The sequence below is a fragment of the Ammodytes marinus genome (genome assembly GCF_949987685.1).
Source record: "Ammodytes marinus genome assembly, chromosome: 1".
NCBI lineage: Eukaryota > Metazoa > Chordata > Actinopteri > Uranoscopiformes > Ammodytidae > Ammodytes > Ammodytes marinus.
This window is the reverse complement of record NC_137230.1, coordinates 5,313,885-5,340,230: the sequence shown is the minus strand read 5'-3', so window position 1 is coordinate 5,340,230 and position 26,346 is coordinate 5,313,885. Positions and strand designations below refer to the sequence as shown.

The window sequence follows — 26,346 nt, the reverse complement described above, 5'->3', positions numbered from 1 at the left end:
CGCCTTGTACAGAACAGATGACTCGAAGCATCAACGTCAGGAAGGAGGACGTTTAATTTGGCGCTAAACGTCCGACTTCACCGCCCGTTTATAGTCTCATTTCAACTCCATTCGCCACACTTTGACACCTGTAGCATTATGTAGAGCAAACGTGGTCGATATTGTCGAGTGTATATTGTGTTAAACCAAAAGAAAAGGAGTTTAGTAAAAGGGAGGCGTGACTGTTATCGGTGACAGCTGCGGAGGCGGCGCTTCCAACGAGGAAGTGCTCCGGCACCGCGTGGCTAGTCTGTCAGATGTAAACAAAGCCGCAGTGCTAGGGATTATGCCTCACATCAAGACAGAACGCGGGCGGTAAACGAGCCCTATCGGTTCTGTCAACTTCACATATGGTGTGTCGCTTGCTGTCACCCTTGGCGCTTATATTATTAAGCAAAAAAAAATATATACAATAGGCTTTTTATTAGCCTGCGCCCTGCAGAGCTTTCTGACGGGGCGCCCAATTCTTGCACGGGTTGCCACTTATCCCCCATTTGCAACTAGTCAACTGTTGCCTATTAAAATACGTATATAGGCTACAATACATTAAAAACATTTGTTTTTAAATGAAACCCCACAACTCAATGCGTTTGAATCTAGTGGTTGGATATGTGAGATAAACAATCGATTATAGTATAGGCCTACTGATAGAGTTTTTTGTTTTTTAAGGATGGTTTGTTTGGTTTAAAATTGACCCTTGCTCAGTCACGTGATCCCCATGCTCAGAAAGAGCAAAGACAGGAATATTTCTCCTTTTTGTCTCACAGAAACGGGAACATGAAGTTTTTGGACCTTTTTGGGCGCCTCAAATCCGTGGTAATTGGAATGATTCACGTTAAAGCCTTACCAGGTGAGAGTGCACAGGCCTAGTGTCCAACAATGTTCAAATGGGAAGTTTTCATTGGTCAAGAAAGCAAAGTACACTGTCAAAAAACGACTTTGCTGGACAACTGGCCTGTATTTATAGGTAACAGTGTGCAAGTATTTCAATAAAAATGTAGGCCTATAAGATTACAATTTATATTAAAAAAATTCTGCATTGTAGAAATGGCCGTTTAACGTCATACTACGTTGTGTATTACATTGTTTGGCTTTATTTTGCCCATATATTTGTAAATAGCATTTTGGTCCAGCTGAAACTGATTTAAACTTATTTACTGGATGCATTAAAGGCTACCTTATAAACTGATATATAATTCAGAAAATAACTAACAAGTAACTATAACTGGCAAATAAACATGGCTGACTGAAAGGTAGCCTATAATATTCTCTCTGCACTGTAGTGAAGTAGTAATGTAATTTGTAAACTAGAACATTCCTTTAAAAATGTAGAGTGTGCTTGCTCTTTTGTGCATAACCCAATATTACCAGAAATAAGCAGATACATAAGCTGGCTGCTGTGAGAGGTGGTAGGCAATGATTTAAAGGAGGAAAAGCTCCTAAGAAGCTACAATATGGTACAGGGTCACTGCACCTCCACAATAAGTAAGGTTGCAGTGACCTTTGACTTACACAATCTAATCAGTTCATATTTGAGTCAGAGTGTAAGTTTTTGCAAAAACATGACATCAACCCTTTTGTGCATTCTCACAATAATGTGCTGACAAGATTTGAGGTCACAGTGACCTTGAACTTTGACTTCCAATATGTAGTCAGTTTATTCTTGAGTCAGAGTGGACATCTGTGCAAAGTTTAAAGAAAATCCCTCAAAGTGTTGTTCATGAGATATCACTAGCACAATATTTAATTTTAGTTTACCATTAACTTTCCAATGGAGATATTTTGTCTGTTTTTTTGCTAAAACAATCAGGAGAAGGTCTTCCAAAAGAGTCAAGACATAGCACACCTCTCCTGGCCGGGCCGCATGTTTTATTTCTGTTTGTGTGGGCGCAGAATGTTGTTGGACTGGTAGCGCACTGGGATATGATGGGTCACAAAAGAATACCACAGTTCAGTCTTCGTTTTTTAAGGTTTAGGATAGTTATGTGTGTTGTATGTGTAAATCAACACATTTCAACTATGAGATGTATCGATGCTTGGTCCACATCACTACTTTAAACCAAATTATTATTTTATGTCTCATTTTTGTGATTCCACCTCAATGTTGGACACATGGGTTATTTTTGAGCCATGGAATATTAAATGATATAGCAAAGACATACCCAGCCATGTATGAAATACCATAGGAACTGAATGTGGGACATTGTTGACCCATGTTATGCATTACATGGGGCATGCATAGCTTGTGTATCAAAGGGTTAAGTTAAGCGCAGCACTAAACTAAATGTATTGTCATTTCAGAGTTGTATTTTGTGATCTCTCACACTGTACGTCAGCAAGTTTCTTGTCTTTCTCAGGCACCCCGTTGGGTTGTATGAAAGTGTCCCAAATCATAGAAGAAGCTTGCAGGGAGGCAGCAGTCTACCGTGACGCAGGCATCGTAAGTTATTGAACATTTGTGTCATCTCCTTATACATTTAAAGTATTTGTCAGGCAAGCCGCAGACAATTGCTAATAATAAACCCCTTCTATCAGGATGGTGTGATCATTGAGAACATGCATGATATCCCTTACACCTTCTCCGTGGGCCACGAGGTGACTACCTGTATGACAGCGGTGTGCGCCGCAGTGAGAAGCACCTGTCCATCCATGCCTCTCGGAGTACAAATACTGTCTTCTGCCAACCAACAGGCAATGGCAGTGGCTATGGCTTCAGGTTCACTCTATACATCAATTCAATTATTGTTGTGTTATACAGTATATGAGTTAGGGCTAGGTATCGAAGTTCAATACTTTGTTGGCACAGATGAAATTGCCTCCATACCGCTGAGTATTGAAAAATGTCCTTCAATAATAAATTGATACATAAGGGGTTAATCCCTCCAGGTAAAATACATTAGGTTACGCAGTATGCATTAGTGAGCCCTACATACAGTACTGACCTGCACTGAGTCAGGTCAGTACTGTATGTACACATTTTGTTTATTTTTGCTGTTGAAGTGCCTAAGTAGATCGGGCACTTGTGGCAAGCTGAAAGCAGTTCAGATTTTAGCTAATTTCAAGTTCCATTTATTGATATTATATAAAATTGCCATGGAGCTGAAAAATAAAACGTGTTTTTTTTTTCAACTTAAGTTGTTATTTTTTTAGCATAATGTGTAATGTCATCTTGTTTAAAAAAAGATTTTATAAAAATGCTATCGAAAAAAGCTTCATTAAGAAATCTGTATTTGTATCGATATTTTTAAACGATAACCAGCCCCTGTACAATCAACAGTATAGCCAAAACTGTCAGGACAGAACAGTACAGAAGTATCCAGTCATGGCCAAAGGGTAAACAGCCAGCCAGCTGACTAACCTGTCTGGTCGCCCTCTCTACTGTTTAAGGTGTGTTTTACCACAGCGTTGTACTGTGACAGGTTTGGATTTCATCCGGGCCGAGGGTTTTGTCTTCTCTCATGTGGCCGATGAAGGCCTCCTGAACGCCTGCGCCGGAGACCTACTGCGATACCGCAAACAGATCGGAGCTGAGCATGTGCAGATCTTCACCGACATCAAAAAGAAGCACAGGTGAGGACTTATCAGTAATCAAGTCCCTCACTGCAAGAAAACAAAAGGTTCATACAGATCATTTTGGTTTGACTATAGGCAATACATCTCCCCTTGGCAATTGGGTCTTTTATGTTTTTCAGGGGAACTTTAGTCTATATTGTAAATATTAAACTGCTGAAAGTGAGAAAACTTTTGGACATCTAGTGAAAAAGATTCAAGCGGACAAAAAGCAGGTTAACTCTGTCTAATAAATCATCACTGTGTGCTCCCAAATAGCTCACACTTAAAAAGAACATCCACCATTCATTCTGTAAATCAAACACATAGTGGGTTTAAAGGTGTTGATGGGACTGCCAGGGTTACAATGCATTTTTCATTCATACTAACTGCACCCTGGCTTCAGCCCATCTGTCCAGAGTGAGTGTGGCTCTGTGGGGGCTTGTGTAAATCTATCTGCATGTCTGGCCTGTATGGGTTCACTTTGGTGAGCCTAAACTTACCTGATTAGATCTCTGTTTTATCTAGTGCTGCCCAATTTCTTCCCTAAAGATATCTCATTACATTGGTCCGTTTCATCACTCAATTTGGCCCACCTGGTTGTGTTTACCTGCTCGATATAAGCAATGCGGCTCAGGGTTCACAAAGTTTTGCACATACAAAAGTGGGCAAATCATTTGTTTTATTTGTTTAAAAACAATTGATTTCTGGAAAAGAAAAATGAGGAATTAATTGATAAACAGACATCTGTTATTTTATATAAAAAATATTGGTATTGATCAAAATGAATTAATAATGGTTAAACTCAGTAAAATTCCAAACAGCTCAAGGGGTTCACATACTTTCAAGCAGCACTGTATGTCTACTGTATGCATGTGTTCCCAGCTCCCACGCCCTGACATCAGACGTGAGCATTGAAGAGACGGCGCACGCGGCAGAGTTCTTTCTCTCGGATGGACTCATCGTCACAGGGACGGCCACTGGAGTGCAGGCTGACCCGCTGGAGCTCAGAGGTAGGCCTTCAAGCAGAGGCCATTATGGTGCTGCAGTGAAAGCTAGCTTAACGCTCACATATTATGATCATTTTCAGGTTAAAAATTGTAATTTGGGTTTCTACTAGAAAACTGTTTTCATGGTGAAGGGCCCAAAAAAAACTCTCTATATTTTCTCAAAGTGAATTTCCTCTTTACAACCTCTGTCTGAAACGCTCCATTTAAGAGCCTGTCTCCTTAAGCCCCGCCTTCCATAAAGCCCAGTCTGCTCTGATTGGCCCTGAATCTGACTGCCGGTTGGAATCTATCCGGCAGTTAAATTAAGAGGTTTCTGGGGGGGGGTGGCCTATCCCAGGTGGCGGTATTAGCCTCGTTCGACTTGGAGCTGTCTTGCTCAGACCTGCGCAACTATGACGCGCGTCTTGCTGAGCGCACAACAAGTCGAGCGTCATAATTGCGCAGGTCTTGCGCAAGACGGCGACATCTCAAACGAGGCTAATGCTAAGTTAGGTTGGTAATTGGGGGCGTGGCTTCTCACCTTATGACATCATAAGAGGAGAGAAATCTGACGGGGGTGTTTGAACACATGTTAACAGAAAAGTGGAGGTGGAGAAAAAATGTGAGGTTATTTGGTATTCTCTATTCACACATTTAAATTGATATACTATCTATGATTACATCATGTAAAGCATTTTAATTCACTATCCCGTCCGTCCAGCAGAGGGCCCCCCCTTCATGTGTAGTGAATCACTGTGATAGTTTACTGACAACAGTGTTCTGATTCTGATGCATGGCTGCTCTGTGGCTCTGTTTAGGAATGCTGGATATGCACGCTCTTGTCTGTCTCTCTGACAAGCGTTAATGGTTAAAGGTGCACTATGTAACTTAAGGCGTGTCAGAGAAGTGAACATTTTTCTCAAATATATTCTTATAACTGAATAAACAATATTTTCCTCAAATAATTGTTGTTTTGATTTATGATGGTATTATTATTGAATACTAAGAATTAAAGTGTGCAAATGTAAACAAATCCCCCTCCACTGAAACTGCATAGTGCACCTTTAAGTAATCTGTAAAAGTAAGTATCTCTACAAGCAAACATAGGTCAGTCTTGCTATTCTCATTAAGTGTGTCTCCAGCCTGCACTGTATTGAGTGAAACAGCTCTGGAGAATATTAACAAGTTGAGATACGCTCCCTCTCAACCAGCTACAATGTTATAGTACTAGGCCAACTTGTTTGTTAACAGTGTTGGGAACGTTACTTTAAAAAAGTAATTAGTTATAGTTACTCACTACTTGTTCCAAAAAGTAACTGAGTTAGTAACTGAATTACTTTATAATAGAAGTAACTCGTTACCAGGGAAAGTAACTATTTGCGTTAGCTTACTGTAAAAAAAAAAGTTGCTATATGTCCAAAAAATTTGATCTTTCTGAGCAGTTTTCACAAGTCAGTTGAAATGAGTAGAACAGACAGGTAGGCCTACTTGTAGGCTATAACCTTCAATATGTAGCCTATTGCACATCAACAGACAGCAAGAGGTTTATCCTGCACTTCAAGTATTTTTTTATCCTGCACTTCCAGTAGCCTAGTATTTTGTTCTCAACAAAAGTAGTAGAGGAAACTGCTGAATGTACCGTGCTGATCTGCTATCACTGGATTCACTTCAGGGGTGTCGCTAAAACACCACTTAAGGCCAAAAACGTCAGACTGTGAAGCATGAGACGATGAGAGGAGGAGTAAGGATTTATCCTATGTTTATTTCCTTCTTTAACATGCACAGCAGCATACAGATCCCAGGAAAAGAACGATAGCAATATTCGGCTCGTGATGACACGCTAAACAGCTGTTGCAACCGGCGAATCGCGGCCGTTTAGTAACGTGCATAAATTATAATTTATAGAGATCGGGCAACTCCATGCACTTACTCACAGGGCGATGCAAAAGAACTCAGGGAGAGCACGTTTCAACCGTGGATTGATAGGTGGTTACTGCGGCAACGTGCAAGCTCACACATCAGAGAGAGAAAGAAAAAGAAACTTCAGTAAACAGCGCTCCGCGGCTGACTGAGGTGACGGCGCTAACTGACAGTTATAATGTCATCCACACTGAATAAAACACAACTTAAAACACTATAAGAAATAACAATCGCTTATCTCGTTTTTAACCCACCCGGTCTCCTCACTAGCAGTTTGTGTAGTATGGAGCCAGGGGTGCGCTCGGATTACACAGTTTATTCAATCAATTCACAGTAACGCACCGCATTTAACGTTCAGTAACGATAACGGCGTTATAACGACGGAAAAAGTAATTAGTTAGATTACCCCGTTACTGAAAATATAACGGCGTTAGCTAACGCCGTTATTTTAAACGGCGTTATTCCCAACACTGTTTGTTAAATGTTTTTATTAATAATGCTCCAATAAAATAAAACGTTTGCCTAGATGCACTTTAAACACTTGCCTACACTTACCATTCCAGTATTGTTTCTGGATTTCAACTTGTATTGGAGTTTTTTATTCTCCGTCTTAATCAGTGGTTGGTATTTGCCTAAAGGGTCAGTGGGTCTAAAACCTGGACCACGTCTCTATCACAGCAATACCAGGCAAGGCAAGGCAAGTTTATTTATATAGCACAATTCAGACACAAGGCCATTCAAAGTGCTTTACAGGGGCAAGTGCTTTACCAGGGCTGCTATATTTAAGCAGTCTCCAACGCGACACACACAACTGTAAACACTCAAAGCTAAACACACACACACACGCACGCAAACACACACACACACACACACACTGTCCCACATCTTTCCAAATGTGCAGGCATAGGTCAGACACAATGATAGTTACCAGTGAGGAGGTAAGCCTTGGCTGCGACCAAAGGTTACACATCCTCACTTACAGTTAAGTCCTGTAACCATTAATAGACACTGTGGCTGTGGGTGAGTCTAATTTACATTAGCATTTATAAGCAGGAAATCTCCAATACACTCCAGCCAATTTAATGGTAAGGTATAATAATTAGGCTGCTAGTAGGAAGTGGGTAGGAAATACATTTGTTGTATGTAGAGGACTTTATGTTCAATGCAAGTAAAATATTTTTTTTGTTTTTTGTGGATTGGTGTGACCATAAACATGTATATATATAAAAAATATATATAAAAGAAAGGGTAATTGATACTGCACTCCTTGTTTGTATTCTTTTGCAGAGGTTTCCCAGGCTGTGAGGATCCCCGTGCTGATAGGCTCAGGAGTGACCTACGACAACATAGAGCGCTACATTGATGCTAATGCTATGATCATCGGTTCACATTTCAAGGAGGGCGGCCACTGGGCCAACGCCATCGACCTGCTAAGAGTAGAGAGGTTAATGGGGAAGGTCCGTGGCCTGCGACAATGAGCGGGGCAAGGTTCAAAATGGCCATACCTTAAACATGATTCCTTCCATCGCATAATAACTAGTATGTACTTCTGCAATAAACACATACAGCCCCCAATTTAAGAAAAACATATTTTATTTGCAGTTTTTTTTGTACATTTTATAAATAGACACAAATAGAAAAAACATTTGAATTCAATTGTATGTACACTGGTGACATGTAAAGAAGACATAAGCATAAAATGGTAGATTCAATACAAAATATGATCAGTGGTTTTTTTGTAAATATTCCTTTGGGAACATTTATCTTCAGGAAATTCACAGAGTATGGTTATGTTTTATTTTTCACATGACATGAATATTGTTCAGGTCAACATGGTGTGAAGTTTCAAATACAATTGTCACAAACACCTCTTTAAGCTGAGGGCACACAGTATAACACAACCAGAGAATCACTAATCCAAAACGTGTCCTAATCCTATATGTATCATTTTTGGATCAGTTTCTCACACACACACACACACACAATAGCAAAAACACCTTTACAATAATTTTCACTCACACACACACCTAACTTCCTACAAGCCCTAACCCTACTTCTATCTATCAAAAGGCAAAACACTCAGCGTGCATGGTGGCTTTAATGCCGTCTGTGTTAATAATGAGGGATCGACTGTGTCATTCATGATGTCATGACGTGAGGGTGGCAGTGCAGGTCGCCTATACATTAAAGGTCACATATTAGGCTTGTTTTCAGATTCGGAATTGTAATGTGGGTTTCTGCTCAGTTTTCATAAACCTTTCTAATTATCACAGTGCTATTGCTGAATATCCTGTTTTTCAGTCTCTGTCTGAAAAGCTTAAGAGTTTCCCCCCCATGTCTCTTTTAGCCCCGCCTTCCAAAAGGTCAGGGGAAAAGTAGTCTGACTTTGGACACAGGTGACTCTTGTCACACGGTGGGAACCATGTTAGTGTTGAAAAACACATGAAAACATGCATTTTGAGTAAAAGGGGAGATTTAAAACTTGTGCTGCTGTGGCTTTATTGGCAGATGTTTTGTAGCAACAGGATGTGGCACGTCGGAAAGATATGCAAAAATGAACTGTGAAACATGAAACCGTGGTGGAGAACCTGAGTGGTTGAAAGTCAAGGCACTGAGCTGTATAGGCAGAGGCAACCTGAGACACACCCTCTGACCAGCGGGTTCAGTACTAGTAGTTGTAGAGGCGCTGGCAGGGCTTCTTGAAGTGGCCGTAGCGTCTGTCGTTGGGGGAGAAGCGTGTCTTAGTCAGGTTCATCCTATGGAGGGCGCCTGGGCTCAGCTTCTTGCGTTGGTCCTGGGTCCTGGCTCTCTGGACGGCCAGCAGTCTGATGCTGCAGGGCTCTGGGATCCCCCAAGCAGCCATACGCCAGGATAGGTGCCGCCTCACTGCCACTGGTCTGGACACACACACGCAGGGGAGAAGTGTTACAATACATGTGTGCCAGTGAAATGTAAGATACATATAGCAGCTCTGTGTCACTGCTCAAACTCTTCTGTCCTTGTCCTGTGACATAACAGTTAGTCTCGCAAAGCCAGACCAAACTACAGCAAGTAGTAGGGTCTGGAAGCACTCTGTTTAGAGCCGTCTATTCGGGTGGGGAAACCGGGGGAAACTGGGCTAGCCTGTTTGTATTTGTTTAAACCAATCACAATCATCTAGGGCGGGGCTAACCCCGGGAAGCAGCAGCGGTGTTCTGCAAAATAGTGCCGGGGGGAGACTTATTTTGATGGAACGTCTTCACGTCCAGAGACTGTCAGAGAAATGGCTAAACCCGCAAACGCCACACAAAAACTATTAAAGACAAAAGGAATATACATAGTGTGTTGCTTTCTAATCAGCATGTCAAGACACCATACACTTTAGCCCCCGAGGAGCTCACGGGATAACTTAACCGGAGTTAACTAGCCACCCACGTAGTGTTATCTCTGGTAACATTATCATCGGCGGTTGAGAGGACGGCTACGGCGGTCGAGTAGAATTTTTAGCATTCGAGAACTTATGTCACCACCTCCTATCGCTGTAGTCAGAGCCGTAGTCCGTCTGTTTACAGGCAGAACAGGGTTTTGACGTTGTGAGCGCTACACCAACTGCAGCAAGTAGCCGTAGTTGCTAGGTGATAGTGGAAGCCGTTGGAATCTTTCCCCGTCGCTAAAACACCGCTGCATAGTCCCTAATTCACCAAAGAAAGGGAACGGCGGATCTTAATCTAGCTGGTTATAAGGTCCGGTGCTCAATTCAAACCCCCACGCTTCATTTTCCAGAGTTTATGAGGGTATTTCTGCCCGGGGGTAGTTGTACAATGAAGTTGGACAGCTAGGCTAAGCTAGGATGCATCCCGGACCGCCGCCGCCAATATTATTATCCCGAAGTATCGCCACACTTTATTTCTGTCTACAGTAATGTGACTTCTCACACCCTGTGTGTGTGTGTGTGTGTGTGTGAGAGAGAGAGAGCGCTGCACATAAGCACACGGGTTGACTGAGCGAATTGTTTCCGAATTTGAGGGGGATCACAATAGGGGAAAGCCAGCAACCGGAATAGGAGGGGGCTGCGTCAGGGCTGCGTAGCTTTTCGACGCAAGCGAATAGACGCTGGCGGAAGTGGTCATGCCAGACTACATAACAGTTAATATAATCATTCAAATGTGGAGTCAGTGATTCTGGTGAATGCTTGGGGCCAAAATGACTTTTTGTGAAAATCAGTGACTATCAATTAGTCTGGTGTTAATACACAGCCAGTCTGCAAACTGGCATTTAGCTCGGAACATGCCAGTTTACAGAGCCTAGGCTGTGTATTAACACTGGATTTTTATTTCAGCACGCACATACAGTGTGGATAGGTAGCGGATTGGGATAGGATAATCACTGATTTTGACAACAACCATTCTTCAGAATCACTGACTTCACATTTGAGATTCACATAGTTTTTTTTTTAAGATTATTTTTTGGGCATTTTTGCTTTATTAGACAGATTGGGGAGACAGTGTTGAAATTAGAGCTGCAACGATTAATCGACGAATCGATTATTTATCGATTTTTTAAATAATTGCCAACTATTTTGATAATCGATTAATCGTTTCGAGTAATTTTTTAATAAAAAATTTCCAAATTCTCTGATTTCAGCTTCTCAAATGTGAATATTTTCTGGTTTCTTTAATCCTATTATGACAGTAAACTGAAATATCTGTGTTTTGGACATACAAATACATTTGAGGAAGTCAACATGGGCTATGGAAAATGTATCAAAATTTTTCACCATGTTATTACATTTTACGGACCAAAACACTAATCGATTAATAATCGATTATCAAAATAATCGTTAGTTGCAGCCCTAGTTGAAATGGGGCAAAGAGGAGAGGACATGCAGAGAACCGACCCGGGCAGGACTCGAACCCGGGTCCGCTGCGGGGCCTTGGCCCGGGGGGAGGGGCGCCCCCGTCCTGATCTTTTTAAGTCCACGCCCATCGAAATTAAGTTTAGCAAAAAAACTCAAGTGTCCCAGAACTGTTTGGTAGCTAGGTATTAAAGTGAAACCTTGGTGGTCATGCTTGAATAAAGGAGCGGACAACTTCTTCTACCACTGCACATACGCAGCAACTTTTAGGCAAATGACTCGTACATCAGCTGTTAGAGATGTGCCCCACGTTGAATAAGGTAGTTCACTATTAGTGAAACTGCATTTTGTTAGCCTCATAGCATAATTGCCTAAATCATATTTACTCTACTCTACTTTTACTCTACATCTACTCTACTCTACATCTACTTTTCGTTAGCCTAATAGCATAATTGCCTAAGTCATATTTTGAGGGTTATAGAGTAGGGTTAAGTAGATGTAGAGTAGATGTAGAGTAGAGTAGATGTAGAGTAAAAGTAGAGTAGAGTAAATATGATTTAGGCAATTATGCTATGAGGCTAACGATTTGTGACTTTGCACTGGGAGGCACAGTCTTACAAATAACGAGGTCAACATTGGTATCATCGGGATTTTGCAGTAAGCGGGTTTCTGTTTGGAGAAGCGTGACAACTAAAGTGTTTGCTCATCTTAGAACTGAGTGGTGTGAATTAGTTAGTTGTTATTTATTCTGTGATCAAAATGTAAAGGCATATGTGTAGTGTGTGTGTGTGTGTGTGTGTGTGTGTGTGTGTGTGTGTGTGTGTGTGTGTGTGTGTGGATGGAATGTTACCTGGGAGTGTCCTCTTCTTCGTCCCCATCAGAGTCCAGCTCCTCCTCCTCGTCTCCCCCCACCCTGCTTCTCATCTGGTAGACAGACATGCTGGGGTGCTCGATCAGCAGGTTCTCCAGGGGGTCAACCTTTGGCAGGGACAGTCGCCTGTCCTCTGGAAGAAGAAAAAGCGGCTCCGTTCAAACAGCGTTCACAATAGGGCAGTAACCATACACCAACTCCCAATTTTGATTTGTATCCCGATTTTTGACTCGATTGAACGATTTTTTTAAATTTGAAAGGCATTTTATTTAAAAACCTTTTATGATAACATGTAACATTTGATAACAAATAACCTGAACAGATTTGAAACACAAATAACAATAAGCAAAATTAATGAATAAATATGACCATGATAGAACTTTTTTTCGCTTTTCTCTTACAAAATAATACTATTGAGGAATAATAAATAATTGAAGTGTGTTAATCAAGTTCAAAAAAATAAACACTTGACAGCTTCCTTCACCAAACCTGATTGGTTGATTTAAGACCAGTTACATTTTTTTTCGATACGCCTATCGTTACAGCCCTAGTTCACAATGGAATCTACTTGACCGATATTTCTAAACAGTACTGTTGGTTTCTGTCCCTTACCTGTCAGATTGACAATGACCCATCCTCCCTCCTCAAACTCCATCATTTCATCGTAGGTGTCGTCCGCTGCCTCCAAGTCCTCGGCTGTGCTCCACAGCAGCTGAGAGAGAATCTTCCCAAACATCTCTGCCTGTTTTGTGCACTCACTGTAAATCAAATCAAATCAGTTTTATTTGTATAGCCCAATATATATATATATATATATATATATATATATATATATATATATATCACAATAGACATTTGCCTCAGTGGGCTTTACATTCCACACAGTATGACACCCTGCCCTTCGACCATTTAATGTAAATGAACAACAGGGAAGTGGTGAACTGCAAGGAAGCAAAACCATAGTCACAGTGGAAGTAGAATTGAGTCTTAAACTGATTGCATGGAAGGACTCCATGCACTATACGGTTTCGGGACAGGGGGAATTTTGGTTTACATTTGCAGTGCTTGCAGTTTACTTTACAAAATGTATGTTCTCTTCGTGTATGTACTTCTTAGTATTTCATCATTCTATCATCATAAATCAAAACAAAATTATTTTGAGGAACCCACCTGGAACCAAATGTAAAACTAGAATATTTTTGTAAACAAAACTGTGTGCCCTGCTGCTGTAAACAACAACAGTGGGGGGGGGGGGGGGGAGTAACTGTTCGGGTAGCTTTCTAACTTCAAACAGAGTTCCAATGAATACATTTTTCTGTGAAAAAAGTTAGTTAATTGGGTTGTAAGAAAACGCTTATAAAAATGTTCAATTCTCTGACACATCCAAAGTTAATGGGCCTTTTTTTTTGCAAGTTAAAATTAAAAATGTCTCCCCCTTGAGGCTGCTCCCTTCAACAGCTCCAAAGAGCTTCCCTGTTCCATGGCCACCTGACACCGCCTCTGTTGTCTATCTACGCCAGCTCAGAAACCTGAGCAGCCCACCTTGTTATTACACTGTTGTGACGTGGTTGGAACTCAAACAGCTGAGGGGACAGGACGCTATGAGCAGATGGAATTACACTGGATTGCAGCGATATTATATAAGCTATGAAACACATTTAGATTTTTTTCCACGAAGGAGGGGATAGAATTGTATGAGTGACCCGGCCTCGGACTAGACTTGACTGACCTTTTGTCCCAAACTGTCCCCTCTAGCCTATCCCTTGTTTCAAGAAAAGTGTTAAACTTACAAGAGCACAGCCAAAGTATTAATTGTAATACATATATCCTATTGATCCAAAATAGTATGCAAAATTGTACAATATTTAGTTATAAAAACATTTATTCCATCATTATTTTTAGCTGATCTTAATGCAGGAGATGTTTTCCCCTTAAGCGGTCTGTTAAACGTAGCCTAGCCTATATATCCTCAGGACAGGTATTATCCTAAATACATTAATGCCATGGTATAGCATGATATATTACACATATATTGGAAGTAGCCTACATTTCTGCTCTTGCGGTTTAACAGCGATCCATTAATAGAACCGTGTTTTCCCCGTGTCTGGATGCCTGTCTGCCCTAGATACCTATAATATCATGCTATTATATCACAAAGCCAACAGCTAACTCTCTGCTTTGTGTCTTGAACGCATATAGCGGCTCGCACTGGCTGAGTTTACCTAAATACATTACATTAGCATCGATAATCAGTCCACATAACACATCGACGGGAGGCTGCGACTACATCCCGTAAGCATTGGAGAACAAAAGACCAAAGTAATCCACGGTTCTTAGAAGGCATATTTCCCATTGATGAGTAGACATTTATATATTTGACTTACCTGATCAAATAAAGCGATGGGTTTTTTTTCTTCCTCGGGTGTGGCCGGTGTACAGAAAGGGCCCTGCTGTTTTGCTGTTCTTCAGATTGTTTTGATCACTGAGTTGTTTATCTGCAAGAGTCCTGCAAGCCGTGTCCTGTGACGTAACCAGATCCAGCCCAGTGGGGCGGGGCGAGAGTGAGTACCAGGGCGTCACATGTCAACAAATATTCAAACGTCTCTGGGTGGATGGGGCGCGCGGCGCGGACACTACCCTATGTTCATTGAGACATTTAAGTTGTTGTCGCTGGTACCTTTCCAAATGAGTGTGAACACAACGGGGTCTCCTCTAGGCGTGGAACCGCAACCGAGCAAACAAACAACGAAAAAAGTGATTTTATTCCGTGAGCTAACAGTTCCAAATCATCCTTTCGTTGCTGTACTTTTGCTACATTACATGCTACATTACATGCTCCGTAACCAGCGAAAACCTAGTGTATACTTGTTATTTCAATACTTATTTTATACAAAATAGTTATATATATAAACGAGCTATAGTGATATGGCGTAAGTCACGACAAGCTAGCTACCTCCACAAGTTTCAGACACTTGTTTTTTATCGGAGAGACCTTCCTTTCAAGATAATTCACCTCTTAAACACTAGCCATCGGTCGGGGTAGTGCGCATGCGAAATATGTTCAGACTCTTATTTCAAGCAGTAGCATTTATTTTGTGAACCTGGCCTCAGTTGTCGCTAAAAATAAAACTCTCCTCAACAGATATAAGTAGTCGCGATACTAACTATGAACTTTTCTTATAGCTCATGGAAACATCATTTGTGTTGACGTTGAATTTGCGCACAAAGTTAGTAGTAAAATAACTCTGGGTATCGGCCTACATGATGACATTGTCTATGTTTCTATGATAGGGAGCTTCAGAATAGATGTGTCAACGTCTGTTAATTGTTGAGAAGAATCATCTTAGTGTGTTATTTCAGCTTAGTGTGTAGGCATACTACACTACAAGCTGAGGCAGGTGAAATGCCACTGTATGTATGTGTATGTAATGGCATTACACGGATGTTCTTGTTATTTTCAGGCAGTATCCTATCTGAGAGGGAAACAAACATTGTAATAGGGGCGGGGGGGCGAAAAGGAAGGAGCAGGATGAAAGCACTTTGGACGTGGACGAGGCACGCAATGTCTATGTTGAGCACGAGCAGAGAGTTTCAGAGAACAGGGTTTATGGGCAAGGCAACCGGACTCTATCTCCAGCGGGTGGCAGTAGTGAGGCACCAAGGAAGCAAACTTCTGCCAAAGGTAAACGAAGAAGATAAGAGAGCGCAAAGATTGTTGTTTCTGATGAGAGCCGAATATATGAGAGGAGCACACATTATATATAATTTATAATATTTCGCAAATTCGGGACAGGACTGGAGGTAAGAGACTGTTGGTGAACGTAACAAATACATAAGCTACTTGTTTTTGGAAAGTTCTACCTACTGGTGGAACGTCAATAGAGACAAAAAGATGAACCCCTGAGTCATACTTTGTTCGGTAGGCTATTAAACAGGAACGAAACTATGATAAGTGTTCAACACTGTGTTGTCTGGCCCTCGTTGGTCAAACCTACTTTCTTCATTGTCATTAAGTTCTCCAGTCTGAAAAAACAAAGTAAAGAACGAATAACTTTTCGAGTTATGTCGTTAGTATGACAGCCTATGTATTTACCAGTATATAAAAGTATTTACTGTAGTTCACTGAACCTGTCCCGCCAAACTCTATTCAGAAACTGCCTATTTAAAATAATATTAATAGTTATTGACAACCATTAGGCTACTTACTCATTCAATATGACATGAGATATTTTTCGAATCAGCCACATTGACATTCGGCATACACACAGTGGAAAACCATTGCATAATTATTTTCTATTTTATTTTTATGTTTAGGCCTAAACCGAACTTTGTTTAAACCAGATGTGAAATGCGTAGGCTATTTCTAAAAACAAGTTAGTCTTTTATTTGTTTAGTGTTGAATGTACTAGTTAAAGTGAAACCAAATGTAGATGTGCACCTTTTAGCTTGACAGTCTGTCACCTGTTAAAATGTGCTTCTCCAGGAATCATAGTATCTGTCTACTGGACATCATTGTGGGATTCGTCTGTAAATAATTGAAAAGCATCTACAGGGCTCTGTCATTTTGTTGCTGTCAAGGACTGACAAACAACAACTAGTAGGCTACTAAGGCTACGTGACCCACTGAGAAGGCACATCAATGCTATTTGTTAATCGAATTGGAATTCGCACTATTATATGGGCGTGCTATCAACTAGCCTATCCTGCATTTTCAGTTGTGTGGCCCTGTGTGTTGTAGAGTAGATTTTTCAGTCAACATCTACTTAAAGACATAATGTGTTGTGCACACACAGCAGGGCAGACAAAGATGTGTTCAGTGACCGTTTTCAAAGCTGTGCACCAAATATTCAGCGCTTTACATTAAGTATGTGCCAAAAAAAAAGATTACACCCAATTTTATTGGAGCTCTGGTATACATTAGTCTTTTAAAATGAAAAATGTATTTACAATCATGATTGATGAGTGACACAAAATATCAGGCGAAGAAAATGTCAGTATAAAGTTAGTAGTTAAGTTATACAAAAGCTGTTTTTCTTCCTGACAAAATGTGATTTGCTTTTTTTTGTTTTGAGCGAGTAGTTTGTCCAATTCCATATCCCTGTCTTGTGACGGTGAATACACAGCATAGAAAAGTAAGAATGTGCCCAAAGTGTATAGGGCCTATCTATGGTGGTTGCCTGGTATTACATCTATGGTGCCCACCATCTCTACCATTGCGTCCTTGAACTAGACACTCATGCTCAAACTGCTCCAGGGGCGCTGTACTATGGCTGATCCCCTTAAAAAAAAAAACCTTAGAGGGGATATATGAAAGACAAATTTCAATGTGCCTTGCGTACAATTGACCAACTAAACTTAACGTATCTATTCTAGTCTGAGCCAGTGCTTAAAGGCCTACTTCACCGGTTGGAATCTGAAGGTGTATTGAACTCGGAGATCCTATGAAGTATAAATGTGCAAAAAAAAATGAAATCGGATCATCCTAGCCTGAGAAAAGGCAGAAAGAGCGTTTATGGTCTCACTGTCTAACCCTACATTTCTCTTTCTGTGATGTCTTGTTTTTGTAGGTAAGAGCCCACAGTGGAGTTGACTGTCCTCTCTCCTATCGTGCCAGCGTCTGGATGCAGGGATGGCTCCACGCATGGATGATGTCATGCGCCTGTGCTGTGAAATATCGGCTCACGATCAGATCACAGTGGCGGTGAAAAACTCCACCAAAGGAGCACTAGTGGCCGGAGGAACTGCCTTCGTAGGCGGGCTGCTCGGGGGACCTCCAGGGATCGCAGTGGGTAAGACAGAACAGAAACTACAAATTGGCTGCGTTCCAATACCCATACTAGATACTAGTACTATTTAGTACGGTATTAAAAAGATTTAGGATGTCCCAATTCTTGTGGCCAGATTTAGGATAGTTAGAAATACCCGGATGTCTACTACATCCGGCAGAGATTTTTAGTGTAGAAAACAGCATCGTATTTGAAGCGATTCTGACCCACAATCCAGTGCGCACCGGAAGTGATGTCACATTTACGGAGCCTCCATATGAAAACAAACAGGGATGCTGGATATATTGCCATAAGAATTCTGGATTTCTGTCCAGTCGTCTTATCAGTAAAATAGAAGCAAATACAAGGTAATATTTGGGTTATTAGTTAAAAAAGCGGGGGCGCTTACTTCATACAAGTATCTACTAATACTAATCTTTTTACTGTGTCTCCACCAGGTGGGTGTGTAGGCGGTCTGTTGGGCAGCTGGCTGACCAGTGGTCAGTTTAGGCCTCTGCCTCAGATCCTGATGGAGTTACCAGCCAACCAGCAGAAGCTGCTCTATGATCAGGTTGCGTCTGTGTTGGGGAACATGGACTGGATGGACGCGGCCCAGCTGGTAGCCCTGGTGCTGGGCAATGCCACTCTGCAGCAGCAGGTGACTGCTGCACTGCTAAGCTTCATCACCAAGGAACTCAGAGCAGAGGTTAAATACCAAGACTGAGACACATGGACTATTCAGAGGGTAAAGGCCTTCCAAACACAACCACTGCCTTCAAACATATCAGTGTACAGAATAACAACACTTTCACCATGGTGCCAAATTGAACTTTAGCATCCTCCAAAGTGTCGATTCAAAGAAGAAAGAAATAATTGGAAAGCTATCTGTGTTTGAATGATTGGACATAAATAAGCTTTTGTACTACAGTGTGATGTCACTCTGCTTTTCAGAGCTCAGTTATTCTGAATCTCTTTTTCCTCACTCTGTATCAGGGTGTTTTTGATAATCCTCTGATGATGTATTTAAAATAAAACCAACATTTGAAGCTGAGCTTTTGAGTGATGAGTTGCTTAAACATTTGATTTGGCTCCAATAAGCCACACGTTTCGGTTCCACATTCTGCTCCCAAAGACCCATGACTATCCCTTCAGTGCATCTGAGGTGAACTATGTTGTGGCTCGTGTTTCATTATCAAACCCTGGCCTTGATATCTGGTTCCAGCTTTACAGTCAGACGGATGATGTAACTGTCGTCTAGATGCCAATCTCGTTGAACAGTTTCCTTTTTAAAGTAGGATTGACACTAAACTCTACCCATGGGACGACAATAATAATCATCAATACTTCCCCAATCAAAAAAGAAAGACAAAATCACTATATTCATTTGTCGCTTTGGTTTAATCGTTGATATTGATGGTAAACTATGAAGTTGTGGGGAAATTGTGTTGACTTGTCAGCCCTTTAACTTTCTGCACTGTGTTATAGATGCAAAGCACAAATGCAGACCGGTCCCCTCTAGCTTTGATTCAAAATCTTCCAAAGCAAATCCCATACTTTGTCTGAGGGCTTAACCTACTCAAGGGTGTTACTCAAGGAAAGCCAGCCAGCACTATACACCTTTCAGGCGGCTGGTACTCCAACGGAGGAGTACCGAAAATGGGAGCGGCTTAGAGCAGTTAGGCTCGCTTATATACATACCCTACCCAACTTTTGGCAAATGTAAAACCAAAATAACTGGACAGGACCGCTCCGATCCGACCCGCTCTACTCAGTGAAAACGAGAATGCTGCCTAATCATGCAATAGAATAAAAACTGGTTTTTTTTGGTTCATTTGAAAGCAAGAATATTTTTTTTATTCATAAAAACAGCTTTTGGGTGTGTGAATGTTGAAAAAGACATAACATTTTAACAGCAACATATCCAGTCTTTTTCAAATGCAGCATCATCATCCGGTTGTATCTGCCAGTAAGGCCTGACACTTGGTTGAAAGGCACAAAGAACATCAGCATTGCTACAATTCCCAAAGTTACAATGTGTTCACTGACAGTAAGCATTGAGTCCACTGAACAATCGTACCAAGGTCTCTGTCAGGTTTTAGGCCCAAATCTACAGTTCTGTGTCACCACTCCAACACTGGTTTTTTTACCATAGCATCTGGTGAGAAAACAAGGTGTTATAAAACAATTGAATTCAAAGCTGCATTATCAGTGGCTTTGTCCCACCTTTTTGACATTAAATCTAGTCATTTAACTTGTCCATACCGTTGTATCCAGAAAAACAGGCATTGGAAGAACAGCTGTGCTTTTTGTCAAGCGGCCATTTACAGATAAACGTTTGTTTTTATTCATTGTTGGCAAATATGAAATGTCACCCTGTTTCATACATAGGAACAGAAGGCACACTGGTGACACTGGGAATTCAAAAACAAGAGAGCCTACCGAATCTTAAATGATGTGAAACCTTATCTTCTACAATGCCCAGAGTGGCCGTCGCCGTATACATTTTTGTCCCCATGATCTCGTGAGCGCGATAACCGAACTTTGATATGCAGTAATTACGGGATAACACAGTTAGTATTCACTTATATTATATATAATATATTATATTAGGTGCCTTAATACTTGAGATCATAAGTTAATTGACTCGGAATACGAGAAAGCGGAATAAAACTAAATACAAGCACGGCCGGGCTATGCTATCGATGGATATACAGTCATAGTTCAAACAAAGTAACAACTCTGTAAATTGACATGCCACAGCAAAGCTTCTTATGACCAGATATGTTTGATCCTGAATAAAAAGCTATTTTAAAGAATAGTTTTGACATTTTGGTACACACTGGCTTTTTCATATTACATCTTATGTCTTGTTTGTTTAAAGCATACAAAAGTATGAAAGTGTTAAGTTGCTGTTTTTATGTTGAGATGTAACTATTAATAATAACTTCCTGGATAAGTAGGAGTCTTGTTGTGGGACATAACCCCTTATAAAGCACAGCTTGTAGCGACAGGAGCATTCGTGTCACCCTGGACAGCATCAGTCTTTATGTTTAAGCATCACATATAGCAGCCAAGCAGGATTATGATCATGTATACTTAATAAAACAGAAAAAATACACATACATTGATATATATAGAAATATTAGCAGTGCTCTGTGAATAATGCTTTTAGGTGAAAGTAGTGATACAGTGTGGCAGTGCTTTTTAGACTTATTTGTCTATTCGAAGGCTCTTTCTGTTTTTGGCACCGTAACGAAAGTTCACAGGCACAATTGTGTGGAGTTAGCTATATCTCCCTAGTGTCCTGACCTTTGTAACATTATATAAGTGTTTCTAGATTGTGTGTTGAAGTGTTAAGTGTATGCACAATGTAGCTAAGAAATGTACAAAACTAAAGCATCCAGTCTTTTTTATTATTTTTTTGCTAAAAATGACCACAATGCAAAAGCTTTTGCTTCTTCCTTCTGAGATGACGGACATGACACCAATCTGACGTCAGTCAAAATTCTCTTGTCTAAATAGTTTTGATCTACTAACACTAAAGTGCAAAAAACGGGTCCGAGAAGTTCACAAAAAGCTTCCCAGTTCTGTGCAACATTGAAAAGACGCTTTCAGAACAAGTCAACTCCTCATTGGTAAAACGTTGAACTGACTCAATGTAACTAATGCTTCGTTTCCACCGAGTAGAGCAGGTCGGGTCAGAGCTGGACAGCTCGCTTTTAAGAATCTCTGTGGTGTTTCCACAGTCGACCCTACCCTTACTGGTAGGGCGGGGTTTAGGCATCCGCCGCCAGAATATGGGTCAAACTATCGGGCTGTGGAACAACTGTGGTCAAGCCAGCGGTCTATCGTTTTTGCTTGGTCAAACCAGCCGGCGGAAATTATTCTTTCGACCAATCAACGGACGGCAGTGTGTAGCTCCACCTTTTCGGCACCCTTTCAGGCAGCTGGTACCCCAACGGAGGAGTACCGAAAATAGGAGCGGCTTAGAGCGGTTAGGCTCGCTTATATCCGTAGGGGAGAACGGGGTAAGTAGGCACACTTTTTACTCTACTGAGCTCATCACCTAAACATCTTTCAATAGTCATTCCTACATTAAATTGAAGCTTAAGGTGTTGGCTTGAAATGTGTGCACCTCACTTTTTCTATCTTATTGTAATAAAGAAGAAATTAATCGTCAAAGACACCCTTACACATTGTGACAACCAACCCCATCAAGGGGTCGGTTGTCACACACTATGGGGTTGTTTGTCACAATGTTATCTTAATGGGAATAATCTTAAAAAGAAGACGAGAAAGCAGAACTAAATTTGAACGTGTAATTGCATTGTCAAGTTGACAAATAGGCCTACATAACTTACTGTAGCCTTGGCAGCTTGTCTAGTTTGGGATGCACTGGGTTGTTTTGATTTTGTTGCCCTTTTTTCTTTTGCATGCTAGCTGCCTTTTCCTGCTCTATTCTCTCCTTCTCTGGGGTGTCAGTGAGGACACAGCTTGACAATTTCTTTCGTTATTGTGTTCCTTTTCTGGCTGCAGCCTTTGGATAACATGTGACAACCAACCCCCCAAAAAATTTGACGACCAACCCCAACTTGAATTTCTTGCTAGCATCAAGGCCAACAACCATCTGACAACTAATTAGCTTGCTAACCACAATCTAAACTATAGTTTACCCTTCACACTTTTTATGGGTAACAAGTGCTTTGTTATAAACCCATTGTGTAAAAGCCTAGAAGAAAAGGAGGAGCTAAATATTTTCAATTTGACATGAAAACAAACAGTCCTCTCACCTCAAATTCAGCAGTCTAACTCCAAGGAAGACTATGTAGGTGACCTCTGACCCCAATTGTGGATATTTACGTACCAAAATTTCACAGACAGCGCCTTCTGGTTCCGAGATATAACGATTGTGACAACCAACCCGTGTGACAATTTACCCCGTTCTCCCCTACCCTACCCAACTTTTGGCAAATGAAAAGCCAAAATAATCCGACCTGCTCTACTCGGTGGAAACGAGGCATAATGCTTCCCTGACCTCCTCTTCAAAATGTCTGAATGAAAAAAGGTTATACACCGCCCCCCCTTCCCAGAGCTGGGAGTCAATGGCACCGATCACAAGGCAGGTTTAAAGCGTTGGCATATTAGTAAAGCGCTGTACCAAGCATACAGTTCACTTCATTTACACGTAGAGTAAGTCCATTAAAAAATAAAAAGAATTTACACTGTACAAAATTCAGTCAGTCAATCTAAAAAGTGAAACTAGGAGAGTAAAAAGGTGTCTGTGTGTGTTGAGTCTAGAACTGTTCAGCCAGGAGCTCACACAGTCGCTGAGACACAGACTCCCTGCTGGTCCGGAGGGTCAGGCGGAACATCTGAATGGGAGGGAGAAAAACACACACACACACACACACACAAGGGTTTATGATGCTTCAATACAGGTCAGATGAGTCTATGTCAGTCAGTATGTTTCCATGCACAGTTAAGTGGAGATAGTGTGTACACACACGCACGTGTGTGTATGTCTGTTTTGTTTTTTACCTGGGCTTGTGGGTTGGGCTCCAGTCTGAGGAGGCAGCCCACCTGAGTGTTCTTAGTGTGAATGACTCCAGCTCCAACAAAGTTTGCAGGATTGGGATCCACAACATCCAGCAGAGCTACACCAAAACCTAAGATCTGCAAAGAGTTTACACAAGAGAAATATGAAAAAGTACATTATGAGTATATCCACACAACATAAATGCATAAAGATAAAGAAAAAGCATTGATTTCAAGCCAGCTGTAATCTATCTACTATATGTTTTGACTGTTCCACCTGGTGGATAGATAAAGCACTGCAGCTGGTTTCAACAAATGGGGGATCACATTCAAGTCAAGGGGATCAGTCAAATGTATAACGCCACATCCTAAATCTATCACTAAAAAAAGGGGACGTGCAAAAGTTGAGCAGTCACAACCTCCATCATTCATGCTGATGTTACATATAAAGTGAACTTACTAATCGTTAGCCTCATAGCATAATTGCCTAAATCATATTTACTCTACTCTACTTTTACTCTACATCTACTCTACTCTACATCTACTTTTCGTTAGCCTAATAGCATAATTGCCAAAGTCATATTTTGAGGGTTATAGAGTAGGGTAAAGTAGATGTAGAGTAGATGTAGAATAGAGTAGATGTAGAGTAAAAGTAGAGTAGAGTAAATATGATTTAGGCAATTATGCTATGAGGCTAACGTAATGTAAGTTAAATTGTGTTGAGTGTCTCAATATGTCACCGGCGGGTCAATGTTTCCCTTGAATAAGCCCATCCTTACCTTGGCCTTGACAACATCTGTGTCCATTGGGTTTTTGGCTTGGAAGATTTTCTGCACCTCTTGCTGAGGACTGAGGAAGACACACAGAGCAGACATTGACTTATCTTTTACCAACGATACAAAGGCCAAAGATATTCATATTGTGTCATAGAAGATTAAGGCTAACTTGCTAGAAGCTGCCACTAATGCATTTTGAAACCTTAAAAGTATTGCATTGCTGAATTACTGTATAACAACACTGAAGTCAATGCTGTGTGTCTGGGGAGAACGTTTTTTTAGACATCCTACATAGAAAAAATACATATTGCTCTTTTAATGACCAAACCAAGTCTGGCCCCGACTTGAACTATGGAGACATTGAGAAGCTAACGTTTAGCCTTACGCTCCCAGCTGTTTCCAGCGCTGGAAGAAGTCTTGTGAGGTCATCTCTGTGGGCTGGAAAAACTTGTTGAGCATCACGGGGAGTTTGACTGCAATGTTCTGAAGAGCTCCACCGTATCTGTTCACACACACACACACAGGTCAGAAGTTAGCGCATATAAAGTTAGCTTCATACATAAAAATAGGAAGCATAGCATTTATTTTCCTATTGATTGTATGACATTTTAATGCTTAAACATTCATGTTACTTGCTGTAAACCTTGTTCCAGTAACTGTAAAGACACCCAAGATGTTGGCTTCACACAGATATGCATGGTGCCCATTTTCACAAGGTTAAAAGGTCCATGAGAAACACTGAAAGACCTTGAGAGGAAACTCCCTAAAATGATTCCCTACGATGATATTTAGCACCTGCATCCAGTGAAGGCATCTTCTGTGGATCACACACACACACACAATGTATAACGCCCACACATCTTGGGGATATAAGCTTGTGTTCTTCTGTTCCTTCTCCGCTCAATCATGTAACACTTGTGATGCTTGATTTGACTCCTTGCTTTGCTTGCAAGAAAAAATCTACTAGATCTTTAAACTGCCTGACTCAGATGTCTTTATTGAAACTCTTGAGTTTTAATAAATTAGCTATTTGAATTTCACTGACATTAATTAAGCCACCAAACCTGAACTGGATGTTGAGCACAGGTGCCTCACTGAAGTCTGACAGGCACTCAATGTTGAGGATCTGCTGGAGCTGAGCCCCGCCTTCCACCAGGGGCTCCACTGTCTTAGTCTGGACATTCAGCTGTGGAGCCAAACGGTCAAGGACTCTAACACATTTCTAAAAAAGCGCGTTATTAACACAATTTGGCATTGGCAAATGGTTCTTGTTGTAGGCCATATTAAATAACAGTTTGCAGAGAGCAGACGCTTTTCCACCCAAAACTACCATGAACTTTTAGCTCCAGGAACTCCTCTTCCAGGACCTTAAACCTCCCAAAAGGTTCCTTGGTCCTGGGGGGAAAGTTCATTAAATTACTATTTTTTTTAACCTTTATTTATACAGGTAAATCCTATTGAGACCAGAGACTCCTCTGCAAGGGGGACCTGTTCCCATTCCCACACACATTTATACACCGATAGCAGGCTAACTATCGACATTCACACGAGGCAAGGTGGGTGAAGTGTCTTGCCCAAGGACACAACAACCATGACGCGAGTGGTAAGGCGGGGATCGAACCGCCGACCCGCTCTACCACCTGAGCCACAGTAATGCCACATAATGGAGCAGCAGAGCAGGGGAAAGGATATGAGAGCTGAGTGTGTTGTCAATAGTCAGTGATGAGCAGAAGCTGAGGAACTGGGCGGATGTCTTGTTGCCGTAGAACACATAAATGCGACCTGTTGGACGACAAGCAGGAAAAACTATCTGTGAGTGCATCATCCACTACATTTAAAATGACATGTAATTACAGAGCCCATTATGCACCATATTCTCTTTAGTATGCCATTACTCTAGCATGTGAGAAAATATGGCTGTGTTCGAAAAGCCATACTAACGTCCTACTCGTATTTTGACGTCAATTTGAGTATGTTGCGGTTGTGTATAAGAGTTTGTGTAGGCGAGAAATGCCCGGATGAGTACTTACTTCCGGGAAGATTTTGTGTATGGATCAATAGGTTACTA

At 41.2% G+C, this 26,346-nt stretch overlaps 4 protein-coding genes across 4 annotated transcripts in view; 2 read left to right on the top strand and 2 right to left on the bottom strand.

The window, feature by feature from the left end:
- Positions 1-807: 807 nt before the first annotated feature.
- LOC307270271 (uncharacterized protein F13E9.13, mitochondrial) lies at positions 808-7,975 on the top strand (the record flags this gene model as incomplete). The annotated part of the gene is made up of 6 exons (XM_080053461.1): positions 808-889; positions 2,397-2,479; positions 2,575-2,755; positions 3,459-3,609; positions 4,474-4,601; positions 7,785-7,975. Exons 1-6 carry the CDS (start codon positions 817-819, stop codon positions 7,973-7,975), a joined length of 807 nt encoding a protein of 268 aa, XP_079909587.1. The 5' UTR covers positions 808-816.
- A 97-nt stretch (positions 7,976-8,072) lies between these two features.
- Positions 8,073-14,695, bottom strand: LOC307248524 (tumor protein p53-inducible nuclear protein 1). The gene is made up of 4 exons (XM_080024924.1): positions 14,587-14,695; positions 12,815-12,960; positions 12,182-12,335; positions 8,073-9,394 (listed from the first exon to the last, which is right to left on the bottom strand). The coding sequence occupies exons 2-4, from the start codon at positions 12,936-12,938 to the stop codon at positions 9,166-9,168; spliced, it is 507 nt and encodes a 168-aa protein (XP_079881050.1). The 5' UTR covers positions 12,939-12,960; positions 14,587-14,695; the 3' UTR covers positions 8,073-9,165.
- A 1,195-nt stretch (positions 14,696-15,890) lies between these two features.
- LOC307248472 (protein C19orf12 homolog) lies at positions 15,891-19,012 on the top strand. The gene is made up of 3 exons (XM_080024868.1): positions 15,891-16,003; positions 17,770-17,991; positions 18,426-19,012. Exons 2-3 carry the CDS (start codon positions 17,832-17,834, stop codon positions 18,689-18,691), a joined length of 426 nt encoding a protein of 141 aa, XP_079880994.1. The 5' UTR covers positions 15,891-16,003; positions 17,770-17,831; the 3' UTR covers positions 18,692-19,012.
- A 788-nt stretch (positions 19,013-19,800) lies between these two features.
- The window catches only part of LOC307254241 (AP-2 complex subunit alpha-2-like), a 34,759-nt gene continuing 28,213 nt past the window's right edge, over positions 19,801-26,346 (bottom strand). The window contains exons 17-22 of the mRNA XM_080032537.1: positions 25,972-26,060; positions 25,343-25,467; positions 24,664-24,780; positions 24,282-24,351; positions 23,506-23,640; positions 19,801-23,339 (exon numbers count right to left, since the gene is read on the bottom strand). Coding sequence (XP_079888663.1) covers positions 23,262-23,339; positions 23,506-23,640; positions 24,282-24,351; positions 24,664-24,780; positions 25,343-25,467; positions 25,972-26,060 — 614 coding nt within the window. The 3' untranslated portion in view covers positions 19,801-23,261. The remainder of the gene's footprint in view (positions 23,340-23,505; positions 23,641-24,281; positions 24,352-24,663; positions 24,781-25,342; positions 25,468-25,971; positions 26,061-26,346) is intronic.